The sequence below is a fragment of the Nannospalax galili genome, unplaced genomic scaffold, assembly GCF_000622305.1.
Source record: "Nannospalax galili isolate Female #2095 unplaced genomic scaffold, S.galili_v1.0 scaffold507, whole genome shotgun sequence".
Taxonomy (NCBI): Eukaryota; Metazoa; Chordata; class Mammalia; order Rodentia; family Spalacidae; genus Nannospalax; species Nannospalax galili.
In genome coordinates this window covers 156,765-174,604 of record NW_008356261.1, presented here as the reverse complement: position 1 = coordinate 174,604, position 17,840 = coordinate 156,765, and the positions used below count along the sequence as shown (strand labels likewise).

General features: G+C 46.0%; 2 protein-coding genes across 2 annotated transcripts in view; one reads left to right on the top strand and one right to left on the bottom strand.

The window, feature by feature from the left end:
- The first annotated feature begins 517 nt into the window (after window positions 1–517).
- On the top strand, window positions 518–13,685 carry LOC103751059 (cytochrome c oxidase subunit 8B, mitochondrial). The gene is made up of 3 exons (XM_008854363.2): window positions 518–586; window positions 12,257–12,491; window positions 13,545–13,685. Exons 2-3 carry the CDS (start codon window positions 12,384–12,386, stop codon window positions 13,644–13,646), a joined length of 210 nt encoding a protein of 69 aa, XP_008852585.1. The 5' UTR covers window positions 518–586; window positions 12,257–12,383; the 3' UTR covers window positions 13,647–13,685.
- A 327-nt stretch (window positions 13,686–14,012) lies between these two features.
- The window catches only part of Psmd13 (proteasome 26S subunit, non-ATPase 13), a 22,767-nt gene continuing 18,939 nt past the window's right edge, over window positions 14,013–17,840 (bottom strand). Inside the window, exons 10-13 of the mRNA XM_008854362.3 lie at window positions 16,312–16,374; window positions 15,226–15,306; window positions 14,995–15,111; window positions 14,013–14,469 (exon numbers count right to left, since the gene is read on the bottom strand). Of these exons, the coding sequence (XP_008852584.1) occupies window positions 14,374–14,469; window positions 14,995–15,111; window positions 15,226–15,306; window positions 16,312–16,374 (357 nt within the window). The 3' untranslated portion in view covers window positions 14,013–14,373. The remainder of the gene's footprint in view (window positions 14,470–14,994; window positions 15,112–15,225; window positions 15,307–16,311; window positions 16,375–17,840) is intronic.

Sequence of the window (17,840 nt, the reverse complement as noted above, 5' to 3'; positions counted from 1 at the left end):
GAAGCATCCAGAAGATAAAATGTGTGTGTGTGTGTGTGTGTGTGTGTGTGTGCGCGTGTGTGCGTGAGTGTGCGCGCGCGTGCATGAGAGAGACGAAAAAGATAATTTTAAATGAAAATCCAGGAGCTGTATCTAAAACATAGGAAATGTATATATGGTATCTTAAATATCTAACAGTGATAAATACAGGTAAAACCTATTAATAGTCTTAGTCTTGTTTTTCATGAACAATTTAAACTAATTATTTGGTTAAGATATGCCATTATAAGAGCCCCTTTTAAATTATTTTGTTAAAAAGTATTTACTTCTCACTAGGATTTGAAGCATCCAGAAGATAAAATGTGTGTGTGTGTGTGTGTGTGTGTGTGTGTGCGCGTGTGTGCGTGAGTGTGCGCGCGCGTGCATGAGAGAGACGGCGTGCATATACGACAAGAATTTGCCCCTGTGATTGTAGAGTCTGGACTGGCCCACGTCTGCAGCCAGTCCTGAAGGACTGATAGTCAGGAGAGCCAGAGGGGTGAGTTTCTGTCTTCCAACAGGCAGCTCAAAATCCAGGAAGAGTTGATGTTTCAGTTTGAGTCTGAAGGTAAGAACAAAGTCCCAGGTCAACATGGTCAGGCTGGAGGATTTCTCTCATGAGGAGGCTGGGCTTTATGTTCTGTTTAGACGTTCAGCTGACTGAATGAGGCTCTCATGTTAGGGTTGGCCATCTGCTTGACAGCCTGCTGATTTAGATATTAATCTTACTCAAAGCTACCTTCAAGGACATAGATAGAATAATAATGTTTGAATGAATGTCTGACCATTCCGTAGTTCAGTCATGCTGCATAAAATTAATCATCATACGATGTAAAAATTTTCCTTCCCTCCCTCCCTCCCTCTCTCTCTCTCTCTCTCTCTCTCTCTCTCTCTCTCTCTCTCTCTGGTCTCGTCTCCTTCCCTCCTGCTTTTGCTTTCCTGCTTTCTTGCTTTGTTGAATTTCTGGGAATTCAGCCAGGGGCTTTGTTCACAATAGGGTAAACACTGTCCTGTCTCACAGCTTTTCTGTAAACCTTAAACTTTTTTTTTTTTTTTGTATCAGGGTCTCCCTGTAGCCCCAACTGACCTGGAACTCACTATGTAGACCAGGCTGGCCTTGACCTCACAGAGATCCGCCTGCCTCTGCCTCCTGAGTGCTGGGATTAAAGGCAAGCACCACCGCGCCCGGCTTAAACTTTCAAAAAAAATTTTTTTATTGAGCTTTTGTAATTTCATACAACAGATCTTAATCAAATTTAGACACCCTCCCCATCCATGCCCCATCCCTCCACCGGACTTCATGTATTTTGCCATACAGGTTAAGTCTTATCCAGTCAAGCATTTGTACCCAAATGTCCTTCAATGTAAATTCGTTCACCGAAGTCTAGTCAGCCCATTTAGATTGTATGTAAGGTGTATTCTCCCTCATTCAGCATCAATCAGTCTCCAACAGTTCTCATTCTAGGGCTGTCCTACAACCCATTTCTCTCATCCCCTCTGGGCCCTTGATTAATTGAGTTGACATGAGTCCTGTGCTTGATTCCACCGTCACCACAAGTTCACATCTGTAAGCTTCCAGTGGCCTGAAAGTCTGTTTCCTTGTGTTCATGAACCAGCCCTGGCTCTTACAACGTCCCCCTTCCAAAAATGGTTCCTGAGCTGTGGGTGGGTGATGTTCAATATGAGTCCCATCCAAGGATACACACTCTGCAATCTCTTCTTCTTTAAAAACTTGCCAGTTGTTGTCTTCTGTGTGCATTGCACTCTGTTGTATAAGGAAACTGGTGAGAGTTGAGGGATGCGTGCGTGTGTGTGTGCACATACATACGTGTGTGTGTATGAGAGAGAGAGAGAGAGAGAGAGAGAGAGAGAGAGAGTTTTCTCTCTACCCCTGTTCTGCTATGTTCCTGAGCCTTAGGAGTAGAGGTTCAAGTGTAGATGTGTCACCCAGTACTTGGCATATATCTCTGATCAGTTGTAGAATTCTGCAGTAGTTTCTATCTGTTGTGAAAAGAAGCTTCTTTGGTGAATGGTGTACAGTATGCTTGTCAGTAAATATAAGGATCCATACTTACCATATGGTAAGAAATTTCTTTTGTTTAGAGATATGAATGAGATAGGTTTTTCTACAGGATCTACATCCTCTCCTGCCATGTGTATTTGGCTGGGTTTACAGTACCACCCATGAATTCACTTCCACTGAGAAGGCTTTAAGTCCAATTAGATAACTGTTGATTGCCGATGGGTCTATGGTTATTAGGGTTTAGGGCTGGGTTGGACCACTGTTTGTTTTTCTCCCTTGGCAGTTTGCATGTCGTCATCTAGCATTATGATAGCTAAACTCTGGTTTGAAGTCCTCCAGGTTGGCTCCTGCTCCATTGCTCAAGTCCTGTAGCCGAAGCGTGTCCTATCTTCATTAGTAGTTCTTATCTACTAGTTTTGGGAGACAATCAAGAGGTTTAGCAACAGGTTGTGTTATTTTGGGAGTCTCCTGGACCACTCTCACCAACCATTCAAAAGGAGGTCTCTTCTATCTGGCACTGTGTTCCTTGCCAAGCAATTCCCAGGTGTATATATACACTAATGTTTAGACACTGTACAGGCATTTCTTTTATGGTTTCTGGGCATCACATTTCTCTCTGGGTTTCCTATCCCCCAAGATTCATTCATCTCTACTCTTTTTCCTCCCATCTAGCCTCCCTCCTCCCTCCCCCATCCCAGTACTCCCATTATCCCCATCCTCCACCCAATAACACCAGCCTCTCACCATCCTCCCTCTCCTTACTTCCCCCTCACCATGCTGTGGCCCTTTGCTGCTGCGGCTGCTGCTGCTGGAATGACTTGAGTGACTTGAAGGCCTTCATGAGCTTTTCCAGCGTGGCCATGATGCCCGCCCCCCCAACGTGGGGCTGACCCCAAGGGTCTGGAGTGCACTGGCGCACAGTGAAGCTCATCAGCCAAGAAATGAGTGAGGATCTGTGTGGTGGGAAGGAGCGGAACCCAGGTTTCTGGTCATCTTGGACCTGTCCCCTCTATCCTGAGGATTATATCTGAAAGATTTTAAGCAGAGGAGCAAAATTTTAGTCAGTCAAATGAAGTAGCTTTGTTCCAGGGGATCCAACGCCCTCTTCTGACCTCCACAGGCATTGCAGGACATGAGTGTACTTATATGTATGCAGAAAAAACACTGTTTGAGAGCTTGAGAACTTAAGGCAAGAAAGAGAGCTAGAGTTGTAGTCCCTCCTGTGAGCTGGAGTCATGGTCTCTTCCCATGAGCTGGAGCTGTGGTCCTCTCCTATAAGCTGGAACTGTGGTTCTTCTTGTGAAGCTAGAGCTCTGGTTCTTCCTATGAGCTGGAGCTGTGGTTCCCCTCCTGTGAGCTGGAGTCGTGGTTCCCTCCCTGTGAGGAGGAGTTGTGGTCCCCTCCGGTGAGCTGGAGTCCTGGTCCTCTCCTGTGAGCTGGAGCTCTGGTTCTTCCTATGAGCTTGAGCTGTGGTTCCCTTCATGTGAGCTGGAGTTGTGGTTCTCTTCCTGTGAACTGGAGCTATGGTCCCCTCCTGTGAGCTGGAGCTGGGGCCCTCTCCTGTGAGCTAGAGCTGTGGTCACCTCCTGTGATCTGGAGCTGTGGACCCTTCCTAGGAGCTGGAGCTGTGGTCCCCTCCTGTAAGCTGGAGATGTGGACCCTTCCTATGAGCTGGAGCTGTGGTCCTCTCCTGTAAATTGGAGTCATGGGCCTCTCCTGTGAACTGGAGCTTTGGTTCTTCCTATGAGCTGGAGCTGAGGTTCCCCTTCTGTAAGCTGGAGCTGTGGTCCCTGCCTGTGAGCTGGAACTGTGGTCCCCTCCTGTGAGCTGGAGCTGTGGTATCCTCCTGTGAGCTGGAGTTGTGGTCCTCTCCTGTGAGCTGGAGCTGTGGTTCTTCCTGAGCTGGAGCTGTAGTTCCCCTCCTGTGAGCTGGTCATGGTCCTCTCCCGTAAGCAGAAGCTGTGGTACCCCTCCTGTGAGCTGGAGCTGTTGTCTCTCCTATGGGTTGGAGTCTTAGTCCTCTCCTGTGATCTGGAGCTGTGGTCCCCTCCTGTGAGATGTAACTGTGATCCCCTCCTGTGAGATGTAACTGTGGTACCCTCATGATAATATGGACTCCCAGTCCCAGGAGGGATGATCGGAATGGACTATGCTGGATCAAATGCCCACCCACTGTTGAACATTGATGCATCTTTCAACTCTCACTGGATAAGTTTCCTTATGCAGCAGATGGTGATTGACACAAAAACTTACGCTCTTTAATGTGCAGGGAGGAGGGGCTGCATGCAGAGCACTTATCTCTGAGTGGGCCACCTCTGTCAGGTTTCTGGAGCTCAGGGCTCAGGAATCATTGCAGAGGAGGAGGTGGAAAGATTGTAAGAGCCAGAGGAGGTAGATGACCATGGGGGTGGGTAGGGTTCTCCAGATACCTGGTCAGTTACTCATATGAATTCACACAATGGTGACAGCATGCACAAGTCCTGTGCAAGCTCCAGTGGATGGACACACACTGGAGAACATTTGGGGATTCAAGTTAGACTCTACAGGCTTTATTATACAGAGGGAGTACATTGAATTGAGTGGGGGGCAATGTGGGGAGGTGTGGATGGGAGAGGGGATGTAAATGTCATCAAATTATATTGTATGGAAATCACAAAAATTTAATAAAATGCTAAAAAAAGAAATAAGGAATATTTCACTCCTGTAGTCAATGGCAAGTCTGTGATACATTAAAGAGCAGAAAAGCTACTCTTTTCTCATGGCTCAGTTTCTCCCCCAACTCTATCACTCAGGAGTGTGCAGGGCCACAGAGCCAGCAGCGGGAGAGAGGGAAGAGGGAGAGAAGAAAGACAGGAGGAGCAGACTGATTTTAAGAAATTGGCTCCCTTGATTATGGGGCTTGGGGAGCCCATAGCCTGCCTGGGAAGCTGGCAAGCACAGACCCAGGGCAGGGCTGACCTTGTACCTGCACCCAAAGTTGTTGAGAAGCAGAATTCTCGTTTGCTCAAGGTAGGTCAGACTTCATTTTATTCAGGCCTTCAACTGACCACAAGGCCCATTCAAATTATGGAGGTTCATCATACCAAGACCCTAGCCTCTGGTGCCAATTTCTGTTTACCAACTTACTTGTTATTCTCACCTAAAAACACTCTTGCAGAAACATCTAGAATAATGTTTGACTAAATATCTAGGCACCGTAGTCCAGTCAAATTGACATATAAAGTTAACCATTACATCAACAAAGCAGTTGGAAGTTGTGAAACTCTGTGGCCAGGTCCATAGGACACATCCCTGTGAAGAGAGCTTGAGTCAGGCTCCCCTCCATGGAGAGGAACCAGAGCATGAATAAGTCAGAAATGCTCTGCCAAAAATGGCATTGATGGATGAGCGAAGGGCTGAAAATAAATTCACCAAAGATGGAAGAAAGCAGAGGCAGTTTGTTAGCTACACTTCGGAACAGCAAGAAGACAGCAGAGAGAAATTATGCAGACATATTCTAAGAGCTGCTTTAGAAAATTACTTTTTAATGTTTGGTTTTAACATTTTAAAATTACATTTATTATTTTATTAAATTTTAATTTATGTGTGTGCATGCTAGAACACATGTACGTGTGGGGGAGGCATACATGAGCCACATCACGTATGTGGAGGTCAGAGGACAACTTGTAGGAGTCCGTTCTCTCCTACCATGTGAGTTCCAGGAACGGAACTCAAGTCATCAGGCTTGGCAGCAAGCACCTTTACCCATTGAGCCACCTCACTGGCTCCTGTTTTGTTGTTTTGTTTTTGAAACAGGGTCTCAAGTATCTCAGGATGGCCTTGAGTTAAATAGCTGAGGATGAGGATGACCTTGAACCTATACGCTTTCCTGTACAGCCCCAGTGCTGGGATTAGAGGCATATACCACCACACCTGGTTTATGCAGAGTTGGTAATTAAACTCAGGGCTTTCTGCATGCTAGGCAAGTGCTCTACCAACTACTGATCTATATCCCTGCATCCTAAGGGTTGCTTTTATCAGGGAGGGAGGTTCCTATATAAGCATTCAGGTGGTGTGTCAATGTCACAGTGCCTTGGTTGTTTAGGTTGTATCAGATAGAGTTTATATCTGGATGCTTAGGTGGCCATCTCCTTATTTTACTGAATATATTAGTTAATTTTCTTGCTAATATGATAAATACCTTACCAAACAACAAAGAAAGGGCTTTCTCCTTTTTATTCAATCTGGGCCCCCAGTCCATGGGATGGTGCTGCCCACATTTAGGGTGGGATTTCCTCTTCAGTTAAGCCTTTCTGGAAACACCCTCATAGACAAACCCAAAGGTGTGTTTCCATGGCGATTTTTTTCTGTCTTTTTGAGGCAGAGTCTCCCTCTAGCCCCAGCTGGCCTGGAACTCACTATGTAGACCAAGTTGAGCTTGAACTCATAGAGATCTGCCTGCCTCTGCCTCTTGAGTGCTGGGACCAAAGGTGTGCACCACCACACCTGGCTCCATGGTGATTTTTAAATCTAGTCAAGTTGACCATTAAGATTAACCTTCACACCAAAGAATACGTTTTACAGTGTGGGTTGTCATCTCTTCTTGAGACTATGTAGGGCAGCATGGGTCACTATGGGTCAAATTTATGAGGATCTGAGCTTGTTCATAAAAGAGTAGGATTCTCTATAGTGGTGTCACTGGCCTCAGAGAGACTGCAGCCAGGACAAGATTTTACTCTCTGTGGTCCTGCTAAGAGGCAGCAGAGGCCTTGTTCTGAGTTCAACTGCTTTGAAGCCAAAGTGGCCTCGTGTAGCTCAGCACATCCATCCCTACCAAAACAGATTCCAGAAGGTAGCCACACCCTCTGTAAGATCTCCCTTCAGTTTTTAGTAATTCTAGGAAATGTACAGTGTTTAGTGGGAGAGCAGTTTTTCAAATGAAGAGAAAGGGCTGAGTCTCACATGGGCAAGCCTTTAATGTTTCTGAAATGGCTGTTTAGTTTTGAATAGCAGAGTATGAAGGATCAAGTTTTTATTTATTTTTAATTATGTACCTATTTATATGTATATGGACGTGTGTGGATGCATATGCATGTGTGTGGGTACACACACTGTGTACCCTGCACACACATAAAAGCCAGAAAAGGACTTCAGGTCCTTTGGAGCAGGAGTTACAAGCTTGTTACATAGATGCTGGGATCTGAACTACAGTCCTCAAGATTGTGCAGCAAGTGCTCTTAACTACTGAACAGTCTCTCCAGCCCAATCATCTAGTTTTTATGTGAGATGAAAATGGTGATGTGAAATGTGCAGCAAACCTGCAGGTCTGTAAATCCAGCTGCTGTAAAGGCCTCTAGGAGAACTTGCTGTCAGGATCCACCTCTAACTTGTTTCTAGTTGCTGCAGGCTCAGACACTACCAGGCATACCTTGTTTTAAGTGATGTAAATACAAATCCAATAAAGTACAAAATGAGAGTTCTGCCAATGTCCTCTGGGTACCCAGTATGTAAAGTCTTCCTGTGGGAAGTGGGCACACCCCAGCCTCTGTGGTTCACTTTCCCCAGCAGCTCGTGCACTTCCAAGGCTGGACACAGGGTGGTGCCCTGTGCTCACAGTTGTCTACTCTGTCCTCCTAGGGTCCCGAGGGCTGAGGTAGCCTTTGCTTTGCAGGGAGGGTATGCCGGGCTATAGGTCCCCTCATGCTTCTGGGCATTAGGAGAGGTATACAACAGCTCTACACCAGAAGTTGTGTGCTTGAGTGTTGAGAAAAGATTTAAGACTAGAGCACTTTGTCCACCAGACACCTAGAGAGGCACTTTTGTCCAGGACAAACCAGGAAGGCTGGTCCGTCCTAAGCCTTCTCCACGCCCCAGTTCCCTGGCTGCTCCATGGGGCCTTCATCTCTATCCCATACCCAATTTGGCTGCCTTCTCCTTCACCTGGTAACATTGTTTCCCTTAAGTAAAATGCGGACCAGGGAGGAGAGGCTGCCCCTTCACCACCCTGAGCTACAGGATAGAAGCCTAGTTGTTGCTTGAGTTGAGGAATGAAGAGGGCTGGGTTATGTTTGTAAAGTGCTGGAAGGTTAGAAGGCCAATGGAGGGGTCAGGAAGGGAGTGAAAGGCTATAGATGGTATGGCCACCCAGGCTCTAGGGGATCTGTGGAGTATCTTTTGATTGTGACTCTTTGCATTGCCCATACCCACCAGGCCAGCCATCACTGAAGCCTCATCCACCATGACTGGGCTGGGAGGTATTGGGAAGCCGGAGGCTTTGGAGGGAAGTAGGCCTCTCTACACATCCCACCTGAGGTGTTTTGCAATGCTGGGCATCAAGCCCTGGGTCTTGTAGTCACCACAGTGTGGGTGAAATGGAAACACTTTGCCCTATCTTTAAAAAATTTTTTTACTTATGTGTATGTGTGTGTGCCTGCATAAGTTTATGTGTACCACGTATGTGTAGATACCCAAGAAGGCTAGAGGGTATTGGGTCTCCTGAAAGTGGAGTTACAAGTAAAGAGCCTCCTGATATGGGTGCTGGGACCTGAACCCAAGTCCTCTGTAAGTACTCTTACTGTAAAAGCCATCTCTCCAGCCCCACTTTGTCTTATCTTCACAACTTTTCTGAAACCCTAAAACTTCTCTTACAAAAGAAAAAGAGGGGGAGTGTTGGCACACCAGCATACACTGATACAGACACACATACATATAAATAGAATCATTTTTTAAAACTGGGATAGGGGAGCTGAAGAGATGGCTCAGTGGTTAAAAGCCTATAAGCACTTGCTGTTCTTCCAAAGGACCCTAATTCTGTTCTAAGCACCCATGTCAGGTAGCTTAGAACTGTCTGTAACTATAGCTCTATCTTTTGGCCTCTCTAAGTACCTGCAAACACATGACATTCACACAGACATACATATAAATACAATAAAAACGAATCTTTAAGCTGGGTATGATAGTGCATTTTTAATTCCAGCACTCAGGAGGTGGAGGCAGGCAGGTTTCTGTGAGTTTGAGGCCTGCCTGGTCTATATACAGAATTCCAGGTCAGCCAAAGCTACATAGTAAAATCTTGTCTCAATAAACAAAACCAGGGGGTTGGAGACATGGTTCAGTAGCTAAGAGTACTGACTGATCTTGCCGAGGACCTGGGTTTGGTTCCTAGCACCCACATGGTGGCTAACAACGTTCCCATTTCAGGGGATCTGATGTCCTCTCCTGGGCTCCACAGGCATTGCACACATGGGTACACTCATATATAAAATAAAAATAATATTTAAAACAAAAGCCAACAATTTTGTACACACGCACACACACACACACGATATGAAGTAAAAGAAATTCACTTCTCTTGACATTGCCAACAGTGCCTGGAATCACCCTGAGAAGGGCAGTGTGGTGATTGTCTAAGGCAGCCTCAAGAGCTGAGGACGATCATGCCAATGGCCAGCCAGAAAATGGCTCCCCAGGAGGGCAGAGATGGAGATCTCTCTCAGAGGCAGGCTTGTGGGGGTTAGAGACAGGTCTTACTTGTGAAAGAAGAAACATCACCCATCGAGAGAGTGATCCTCTGAACAAACTGCTCAGGTCCACAGCCTTATCCAAGACTGGACCCCAAGACTATAATTAAAGGTTCAGGCGGAAGGGATTATGACAGAGGAGGCGGGGAGCCCCCCACAGCCTGAGGCTGGAACCTGGAACCCAGTGCTCCTGGAGATAACATTCAGGACACCTCCCTTCCTATGTCTCTCTCTGACCTCCCAGGACTTGGCTCTTTCCTAAGAAAACTGGGCTGGGCCTACAAGGTGAGTGGAGCCTAGTGAGGAGTCCTACATACAAAGCAAATGTAACTTCTGGAGAAGAATAAAAATAAAGTCATAGGCCAGGCATTGTGGCACATGCCTTTAGTCCCAGCACTTGGGAGGCAGAGGCAGGTGGATCTCTGTGAGTTCAAGGCCAGCCTGGTCTATATAGTGAGTTCCAGGCCAGCTGGGGCTATAGGGAGACCCTGTCTCAAAAAGACCAAAAAAAAAGTCATGGGGCCGGAGAGATGATGGCTCAGAGTATAAGAGCACTGGCTGCTCTTGCAGAGGACCTGGGTTCAATTCCCAGCACCCACATGGTGGCTAACAACCATCCATAACTCCAGTTCCAGGGGAATATGATGTCCTCTTCTGACCTCCTCAGGCATTGCATGACACAGGTGCACTTACATACATGCAGGCAATACTCTCATACACAAAAAATAAAAATAATGAATAAAATTTTGAAAAGTCATGTTCCTAATGGAGCAGATTTACATCATCATCATCATCATCATCGTTTTTAAGCAAATAATGACATAATTGTCCCTAGTGAGGGATTGTGACTATGGTGAACTCAAGGGGTACAGGCAATAGCCAAGGATGAGGTTGAGAGGCCAGTGACTAGTGTGATCAGATGTCCCATCTCAGGCTTGGACTCACACCAATATGGTCTGAAAGCAACTGAAGAGCACTAGGCTGTGGCCTTTAACAGCCATGACAATATCCTGGGCCTTCTAAAGATAGAGCATCTTTCCTGAAGCTTTCTCTGACTCAGTTTTGTAACCCCCTTCCAAATCTAGCACACTGCCTAATATATGATGGAAATGCCATCTGTCCTTATATCTGCTTGTACAATTAATTGGTCATCCATCTATTCATCTATCCATCCATTGATCCATCCTGATTCCCCAACATTAACTGAAAAATCTGCTAAGTCAGGAACTGTTCTAGGTTTCCAAAGACTGAGTGGTAGACAGAGTCCCTACTCTCATACTCTCATTCTAGCTATTCAAGCACACAGTGGAGCAAGATACATTCAAAAAGCATTTGGGCAAAACCTAATGATCTGAATAGATATGTAAGAACATGAGGGAAAGACAGTCCAGGAAAAGGCACCAGTGTGGCTTGGCAATGTGCTAGTATATCAAGGCAGGCACTGCATGGAGCCTGTTGGAAGATACAGAGCATAGGCAGTAATAATGATGAGACCTGATTGCATTACAAGGATTGTCTGGGCTATATGTGCAGCCACAGTAGAAATGTTTGAGGTTAGATGTGGGGAGGATGGGGGCCTGATCCTCTAGGGTGTGATGCTACTAGAGAGCTGGATTCCAGTGTGAATTCCAGAGGCCTGCTTGCCATAGAAGGGGCACTCCAGGGCCACAGGAACTTGGCCCTGAGGTGGGGATAGTAGTTAGTGGTTAACAGATCCTAGATTAAGACTGAAAAGAAGCACCTGGGGATATTAAGTCGCATTGGACCAGGATCAGACAAGGTCTGGCTCTATTTAGTCCAGGAGGGTCTGGGGCTACTAGAGTTCAGGCACAGGCTAGATGACACTGGATAGAGGTCAGAGGCTACTGCCTCGGGGCAGAGTAGACTAGCACGTGGGAGAGTGGAATTTTCTTGAAAAGGTGAGAACATCTCAGGAGCAGGAAACAAGATACTAATACAAGTTTAGGAAAAAATAAATAGCCCATTATCTGCAAACACATAGAGGCTGGAGTGCTAGAGCTCACCCAATAGTCCGGTGAGTTCACCAGGGACAAGGATCTAGGGTAAGACATGACCACTCCCACAACTGGCACTCATTAAGTGCCTACTGAAATTCCTACTTCTGTTCATCTGCAACACAACTGTGAGACCACTCACCATGCAGAGGTACCTAAGGGACTCTCCAGCTGTGCCTAGGAATAGAATAGGCTTAAACTGTAGAGCTACTGGTTGAAAGTGTACTACTATATGAGAATGGGAAAGACAGTTGCTCACCCAGGAATCCACATCACAGAATTTCAGAACAGGTCTATATGGCACTGTATGGTTGACACCCCAAGATTTAAGGCTTAATTTTGAGACAGGGTCTCATTGTATAGCCCAGGCTGGCCTGGAACTCACTATGGAGACCAGAGTGGCCTCAAACTCATAGAGATCCACCTGCCTCTGACCCCCCAAGTCCTGAGATTAAAGGTGTACCCCACCATACCTGACTAGGGTTTACTTTTAAAGCATGCCACAATGCTTACCAAATTTTAAGTATGATTTTCTGGGCCTACTCCATCACTGAGGTCCTTTTTCTACAAAGTGAAAGTCCTTTCTTGAAGGGCCCACATCTACATACATTTTGAGGGCTTCACAGTCTTTCAAAGCCACAGAAGGACCACAAGCCAGGCTGGTCCTTTCCCAGCTAACAGTAGGCATTCTTTCTGCCAAGTCTTGTGACAGGAGGGGACAGCTGCATTTCCCCACTCCAGCTATAAAAAGCCCTAACCACCTAAGTCAGTAGAGGACGTGCAGCGGACATTCAGGATACCTCAAGGAAGGAGCTTGAGCCCAGAACCATGTCAAGACTCCCCGTCCTGCAGCTGCTCCAAGCTCCCCTGAGGTGTTGGGTGACTCCCAAAGCCCACATCTCTGCCAAGCCAGCCAAAACTCCCACTTCCCCTATGGTAAGTAACCTCCAAGGCAGCATTTTCCAGGGTTTCAGGGAAAGAGGGAAGTCTAAGATGATAAAACTATGGGGAGGGGCTTTCCTCAGGTCTCATATACCACTGGGTCAAAGTCGAGAACTAAGGGGCACAGAGTTCAGGTGGGGTGTAGGGCTCAGAGCAGGGCATATGTATATTTATTCCACTGTACAGGGAAAGATGGGCTGCTCTGAGGCCGAGTACAAGGGAAAACCAAAACAGCACCTCACCCAGTAGAATCTGAAGTACAAAGTGTGTCTATTTCAAGCATGAATTAGTCAGTTATGTACCCAAGACTCGGTCTAGACTATGACTAGCTTTCTATGCCATATTTACTCTTAAACTCAGGATTTAAAACAGGAAAGACTGGTCTGGAGCACCTGACTGAGAGGTGGGAGGCCTGCACCTGGGCCCCATTTCAAGCAGGAGCTCAGGATGCTGTGTGCTTGATGCCTCAGAATCTGGTTCTCTAAGTACAATCACTGAGAACATGGGGCACCTGGTGGGGTTGCTACTGCCCACACTACACATCCTTGTAGAGCAAGTGTCTGATCACACCCACCTTCTGAAGGACTACCTTCAGAGAATGGCCCTGTGCTTGTTTAGAGCAAGTTAAATACGAAGTTGTTCTGCTACTCTGCATAACATCCTGGCTCATACTGTAACAGGAAGTGAGTGAACCTCTGCCCAGCTAGGAGGTGCTGTAGCCAGGCAGTAGCTTGGGCTCTGAAGCCCAAGGCTATTTATTCTTCCTGGTTTGAGGTCACCCTTCTTGCCAAGGGCTAGAGGATGCCAACCTCACTGACACAGCAGAGCCAGCTCATAGCCAGACTGCACAGGGGAGCAGAAGACAAATGGAGACTGGCTGGCCTGCCTAGAGAGAGGAAGCAAAGGCAGTCACTTCAGCCTTGAAGGTTGCTTTTGACAGGCTAAGCTCATACTGAAGGATTCGAGGGACAGGCAGTTTTCCTGCCCAGTGGCCAGGCCCAAGCCCTTTAATGGCCAGTGGATTCATGTGTGCTTTTTTTCTGACAGGAGCAGACTGTGGGGATCTTGACCATATTCCTCAGTTTCCTGGTTCCTGCAGGCTGGGTCTTATCCCACCTAGAGGGCTACAAGAAAAGCACCACAGCATGAAGTACAGTTTAAAGGGCACATTAAACTCTTCTTCCACCTGTTTGTGCTGATTCTTGTGCTGCAACTCACAATACCCACTGCCACAGGGCTGTTGACATGCATACACTGGGGCACAAAAGTACCTAAATGATACTAGGCATCAAGTGTGGTTGCCTGGGTCCAAGAAGGCTCTGAAGTGGGCCGTAGCACGGAGTGAATGCTTGCATGTCTGACAATAAAGACAGGACTTCCTTCTTCCATGGTAGTCCTGTGTATGGTGCTAGAAGAGAGGCAGGGCTAAATCCCCAACTCTTGAGTTCCAGCTCAAGTGCTCATTTCTTCAGGCACAGGGTTGGCTTAGGAGCTAAGCCAGAGAACAGAATCATCAACAGGACAAAGCAAAGTAATTTATTACAGGAGCACTCTCAAACCATATAGAAAAGGGTCCATTTAGGTGGATGTGGGTAGAGACCATTCCATCCCTATTCCCATTCTAGCCCTCCCTCATCATCCAGGCCCGGAGAACCCACCAACCCTCTTTGCAGGCTACAAGACACACAACACAAGAGTCTTTTCCAGGTAACCATACCCCCATCATTGACAGTCCTCTGCTTTTACAGCAAGAAGTGTTCCTACTCAGCAGGATCCCAACCCCCATCCCAATTTAATACAGATTTTCTCCCCTGACAGTTTCAGGGGCCACAGAAATGCCTTGCTGGATGAGGCTGGGGTCACAGACACTGGGGCACTACGTGAGGATGTCTTGCGCCTGGTACTCCACCAGCATCTCCATACTCTTTACATCAGTACACCACAGTTCCAGACGGTCCTTCATCCCCTTGATCTGAAGGCAAATCAGAATCACATGGGGTGTTAGGCCACAAGGAAGTCACAGGCCATGTGTGACAATGCTAAATCTCTCTTTATTGGGATAACACTAATGGCAACAGGGCTGGGGTGAGGATGTATCATGGGATCTTCCTGCAATTTTTATCATAAGGATATTCTAAAAATGCTCATTAAAGAAAATAGCCAAGAATGAAGGAAACCCACAGGATTAAATTTCCAGCAAATATGAATAAGGATATGGTCTCAAATCATAAAACCAGGAACATACTTGATCACAGTACCAATTTTAAGATTAAAAGGCACCACCAGCACAGCCAGCACTGTTGCCACAGTAAGCCTCTAAATGTAGGGCTCAGACATCAGGTATGCATTATACTAGGCCTCCATAGCAGTAATCCCATCTCCAATACCCTGTGTAAAATAATGCCTTCTTCTCAAATGGTTTCTGTCCACACAAAACTGGGACAGCATAGGTACAACCCCAAGCCCACAAAAGTGGGCAGGACTCAAGTCACCTTACCTGCTGCAAATCCAGAACTCGGGGCTGCACCCAGGTCATATGAACTCGCTTGTCTACCTCATCTATGCTGCCTCTCACCAGCCCCACTGACAGTGCCTTCATCACCAGCAACTCCACCTGTGCAAGGGGCTTGCATGAGACATGCTAGGTACACAGTGTTTGCAGAAGCCAGACCTCTGCCAGGGGTCAGGATAGCTCTCCTGCTACCAGACCCAAGTCTAAGAACCATACCTTGTTCACAGTGATTTTTGCACTTTTGGCAATTTCTTCAAAGGTGAGCTGTCTGTGGTTGGCAGGCCGTGTGAAAGTCATCTGAAAAAAATTAACTATTTAAAACTATTTTTCCAAACAAAACAGTGGTCAAACAATTGATTTATAAGAATATTTTATTGTTGCCAGGCGTGATGGTGCATGCCTTTAATACCAGGCATAGGCAGTTGGATCTTCATGAGGCCAGCCTGGTCTATGTAGAGTTCTAGGCCAGCCAGGGCTACAAAGTGAGACCCTGTTTCAAACACCACCCCCTGTTCCCCTAAAAAAGAAAGGAGTATTTTTTTGCTAAGAGTTGCTCTGAAAACAGAGATCACCTTATCAGTACTCCACATACTAAATATTTCCTAATCTTAGTCATGTATCCACTATGAACAAGTTTTCAATGTTCAGACAAGGTTAAAGAACAAAACAAGCTTTAAAGGAACGTTTGACAAGAACAAATACTTATTCCTTGCACAGGTATAGGAGGTGACCAAGTCCCTCAAAGAGGACACTGTAGGGAACTAGAAATGCAAGTTTCATTTCTTCTGCAAGCTCATATTCCAGTGGAGAAAAACAAACACGTGGACAGAAAGGGCATGTCACAAGGTTAGTGGCAGAAAGGGACAGCAGCTTCAACTCAGATGGGTGGGAAACAAGTCTGAACGGGGCTATCCAAGATTCAAACTTATGGGCCAGTGATATGGCTCTGTGGGTAAAGGTGCTTACTGTCAAGACTGATGACCTGGAGTTTGATCCCTAGAACCCACATGGTAGAGGGAGAGAACTGACTCCTGCATATTGTCCTCTGACCTCCACATGTGTCCCCTGCCCCCTTTACCCAGAAGTGGTATTGCTGAAAAAAAAAAAAAAAAAAAAAAAAAAAAAAAAAAAAATTGTAAGATACAAATTCAAACTTAAATAAGCAGAGGCAAAAGGAAACACATGGGCAAGAATAGGGCCATAAGGAAGAAACCACTCAGGAGGGGTGGGAAAACTCACAGGGAATACCCAGCTTATGTGAATAGTTGAGAATTTTGCACAGGATAATTCTTGAGTGCTTACCTCCATAAGGCACAACAACTGGATCTTCCTCAAAAGCTGAGCCTCGTTGGCTGCCAAGTCAGGCTGTGAAGTACAGAAAGACAGATGATGTTGCTCTCACATGGGCTTTGAAACCCCATTTTGAGTTATACATAAAGAAACTGGGCAAGCCCCAAGCATTTTATATTGTGGGTAGCTGAGACTCACTGAAAACTCCAAGTGATACTGTCTTAGAGAATCTAAAAAGAGATTCTGATAGGCTGTTTCTCAAGACCAGGAATGTACAAAACAGGATTTGCACTGATGTCACAGACACCATGGATGGGTAACTCAAGGCTCTTAGAAAGAACAAGTCCTGTGTTTTGGAAGGCTCTGAATGGCACTGCCTGTTGTTCAGCCTGATGCAAGTAGAGTCTTCTGAAGGTACCTAAAATCTAGGGGCTTGTGCTGAGTCAAAAGAGCCAGTGATTATAACAGGAATTCTTACTATCATGAGAACTAGAATACTCCCTTTTGTAGATGGTGTGATGCCACAATTGTGGTCCCAGCACTTGGGTGATAAGGCAGGATGACTTAAGCCTAGGAGTTCAAGGCAAGTCTGGACAACATAGGAAGGCCCTGTCTGAGGATAAAAACAAAAATAAGTCGCCAGACACAGTGGCACATGCTTTTAATCCTAGTGTTATGGGAACAATCAGGCAGGACACCAGGAGTGTACAGGAAGCAGGTATTTTATCTAGGCTGTAGCCTTGACCCAGAGAGACTACTGTCTCAAAGTTCTGAGTCCCAAAGGGAAGTAGCATATAAATTTTATACCTTAGGCATCAGGTTACAGTGAGAAGGAAACTAACAGTCTCAAAATTAGGCAAATTTTTATAAATTTAGAAAGAAAACAAATGCTAAAAAAAATTCCTGTCTGAAAATCATTGCAGAAGTCTCCATCTGAGACAAACAGAATTGAGAAAGTTTCATCAGACACAAGGTCAGTGGTTTTACCTAGCTGTGTTAGTGTTCTAACCATAAACTTGTCTGCTAAAATTTGCTGACAGACAAGAAAATAAGGATTAAAATCCACATTTGCCTTAAATATTCCATTTAGCTACATCATCCCCCCCGCCCCAGAGATGGGGATTAATCATGGAATCATGAATTGTATCCCCAAAGTCTCACCTCGTCTTGGTTTATGACCTCATATAAAGCCATAACTATAGTTTGGTTTTTTTTCTATCATGGCTTTCAGAGAATACATCTCTTACAGAGAAGAATCAGACAAGGAACAAACAGATAGCTTCCTAACATTAGTACTACTATGTCAGTTACTTTTAAAACCTCCAAAGGCAGAAAACCATTTTTTAAAAATAAGGACCCCGGGGCTGGAGAGATGGCTCAGTGGTTAAGAGCACTGACTGCTCTTGCAGAGGACCCGGGTTCAATTCCTAGCACCCAATGGTGGCTACGAACCGTCCTTAATTCCAGTTCCAGGGGAATCTGACACTCTCTTCTGACCTCTGAGGCTGCACTCACATACATGCAGGCAATATACTCATACA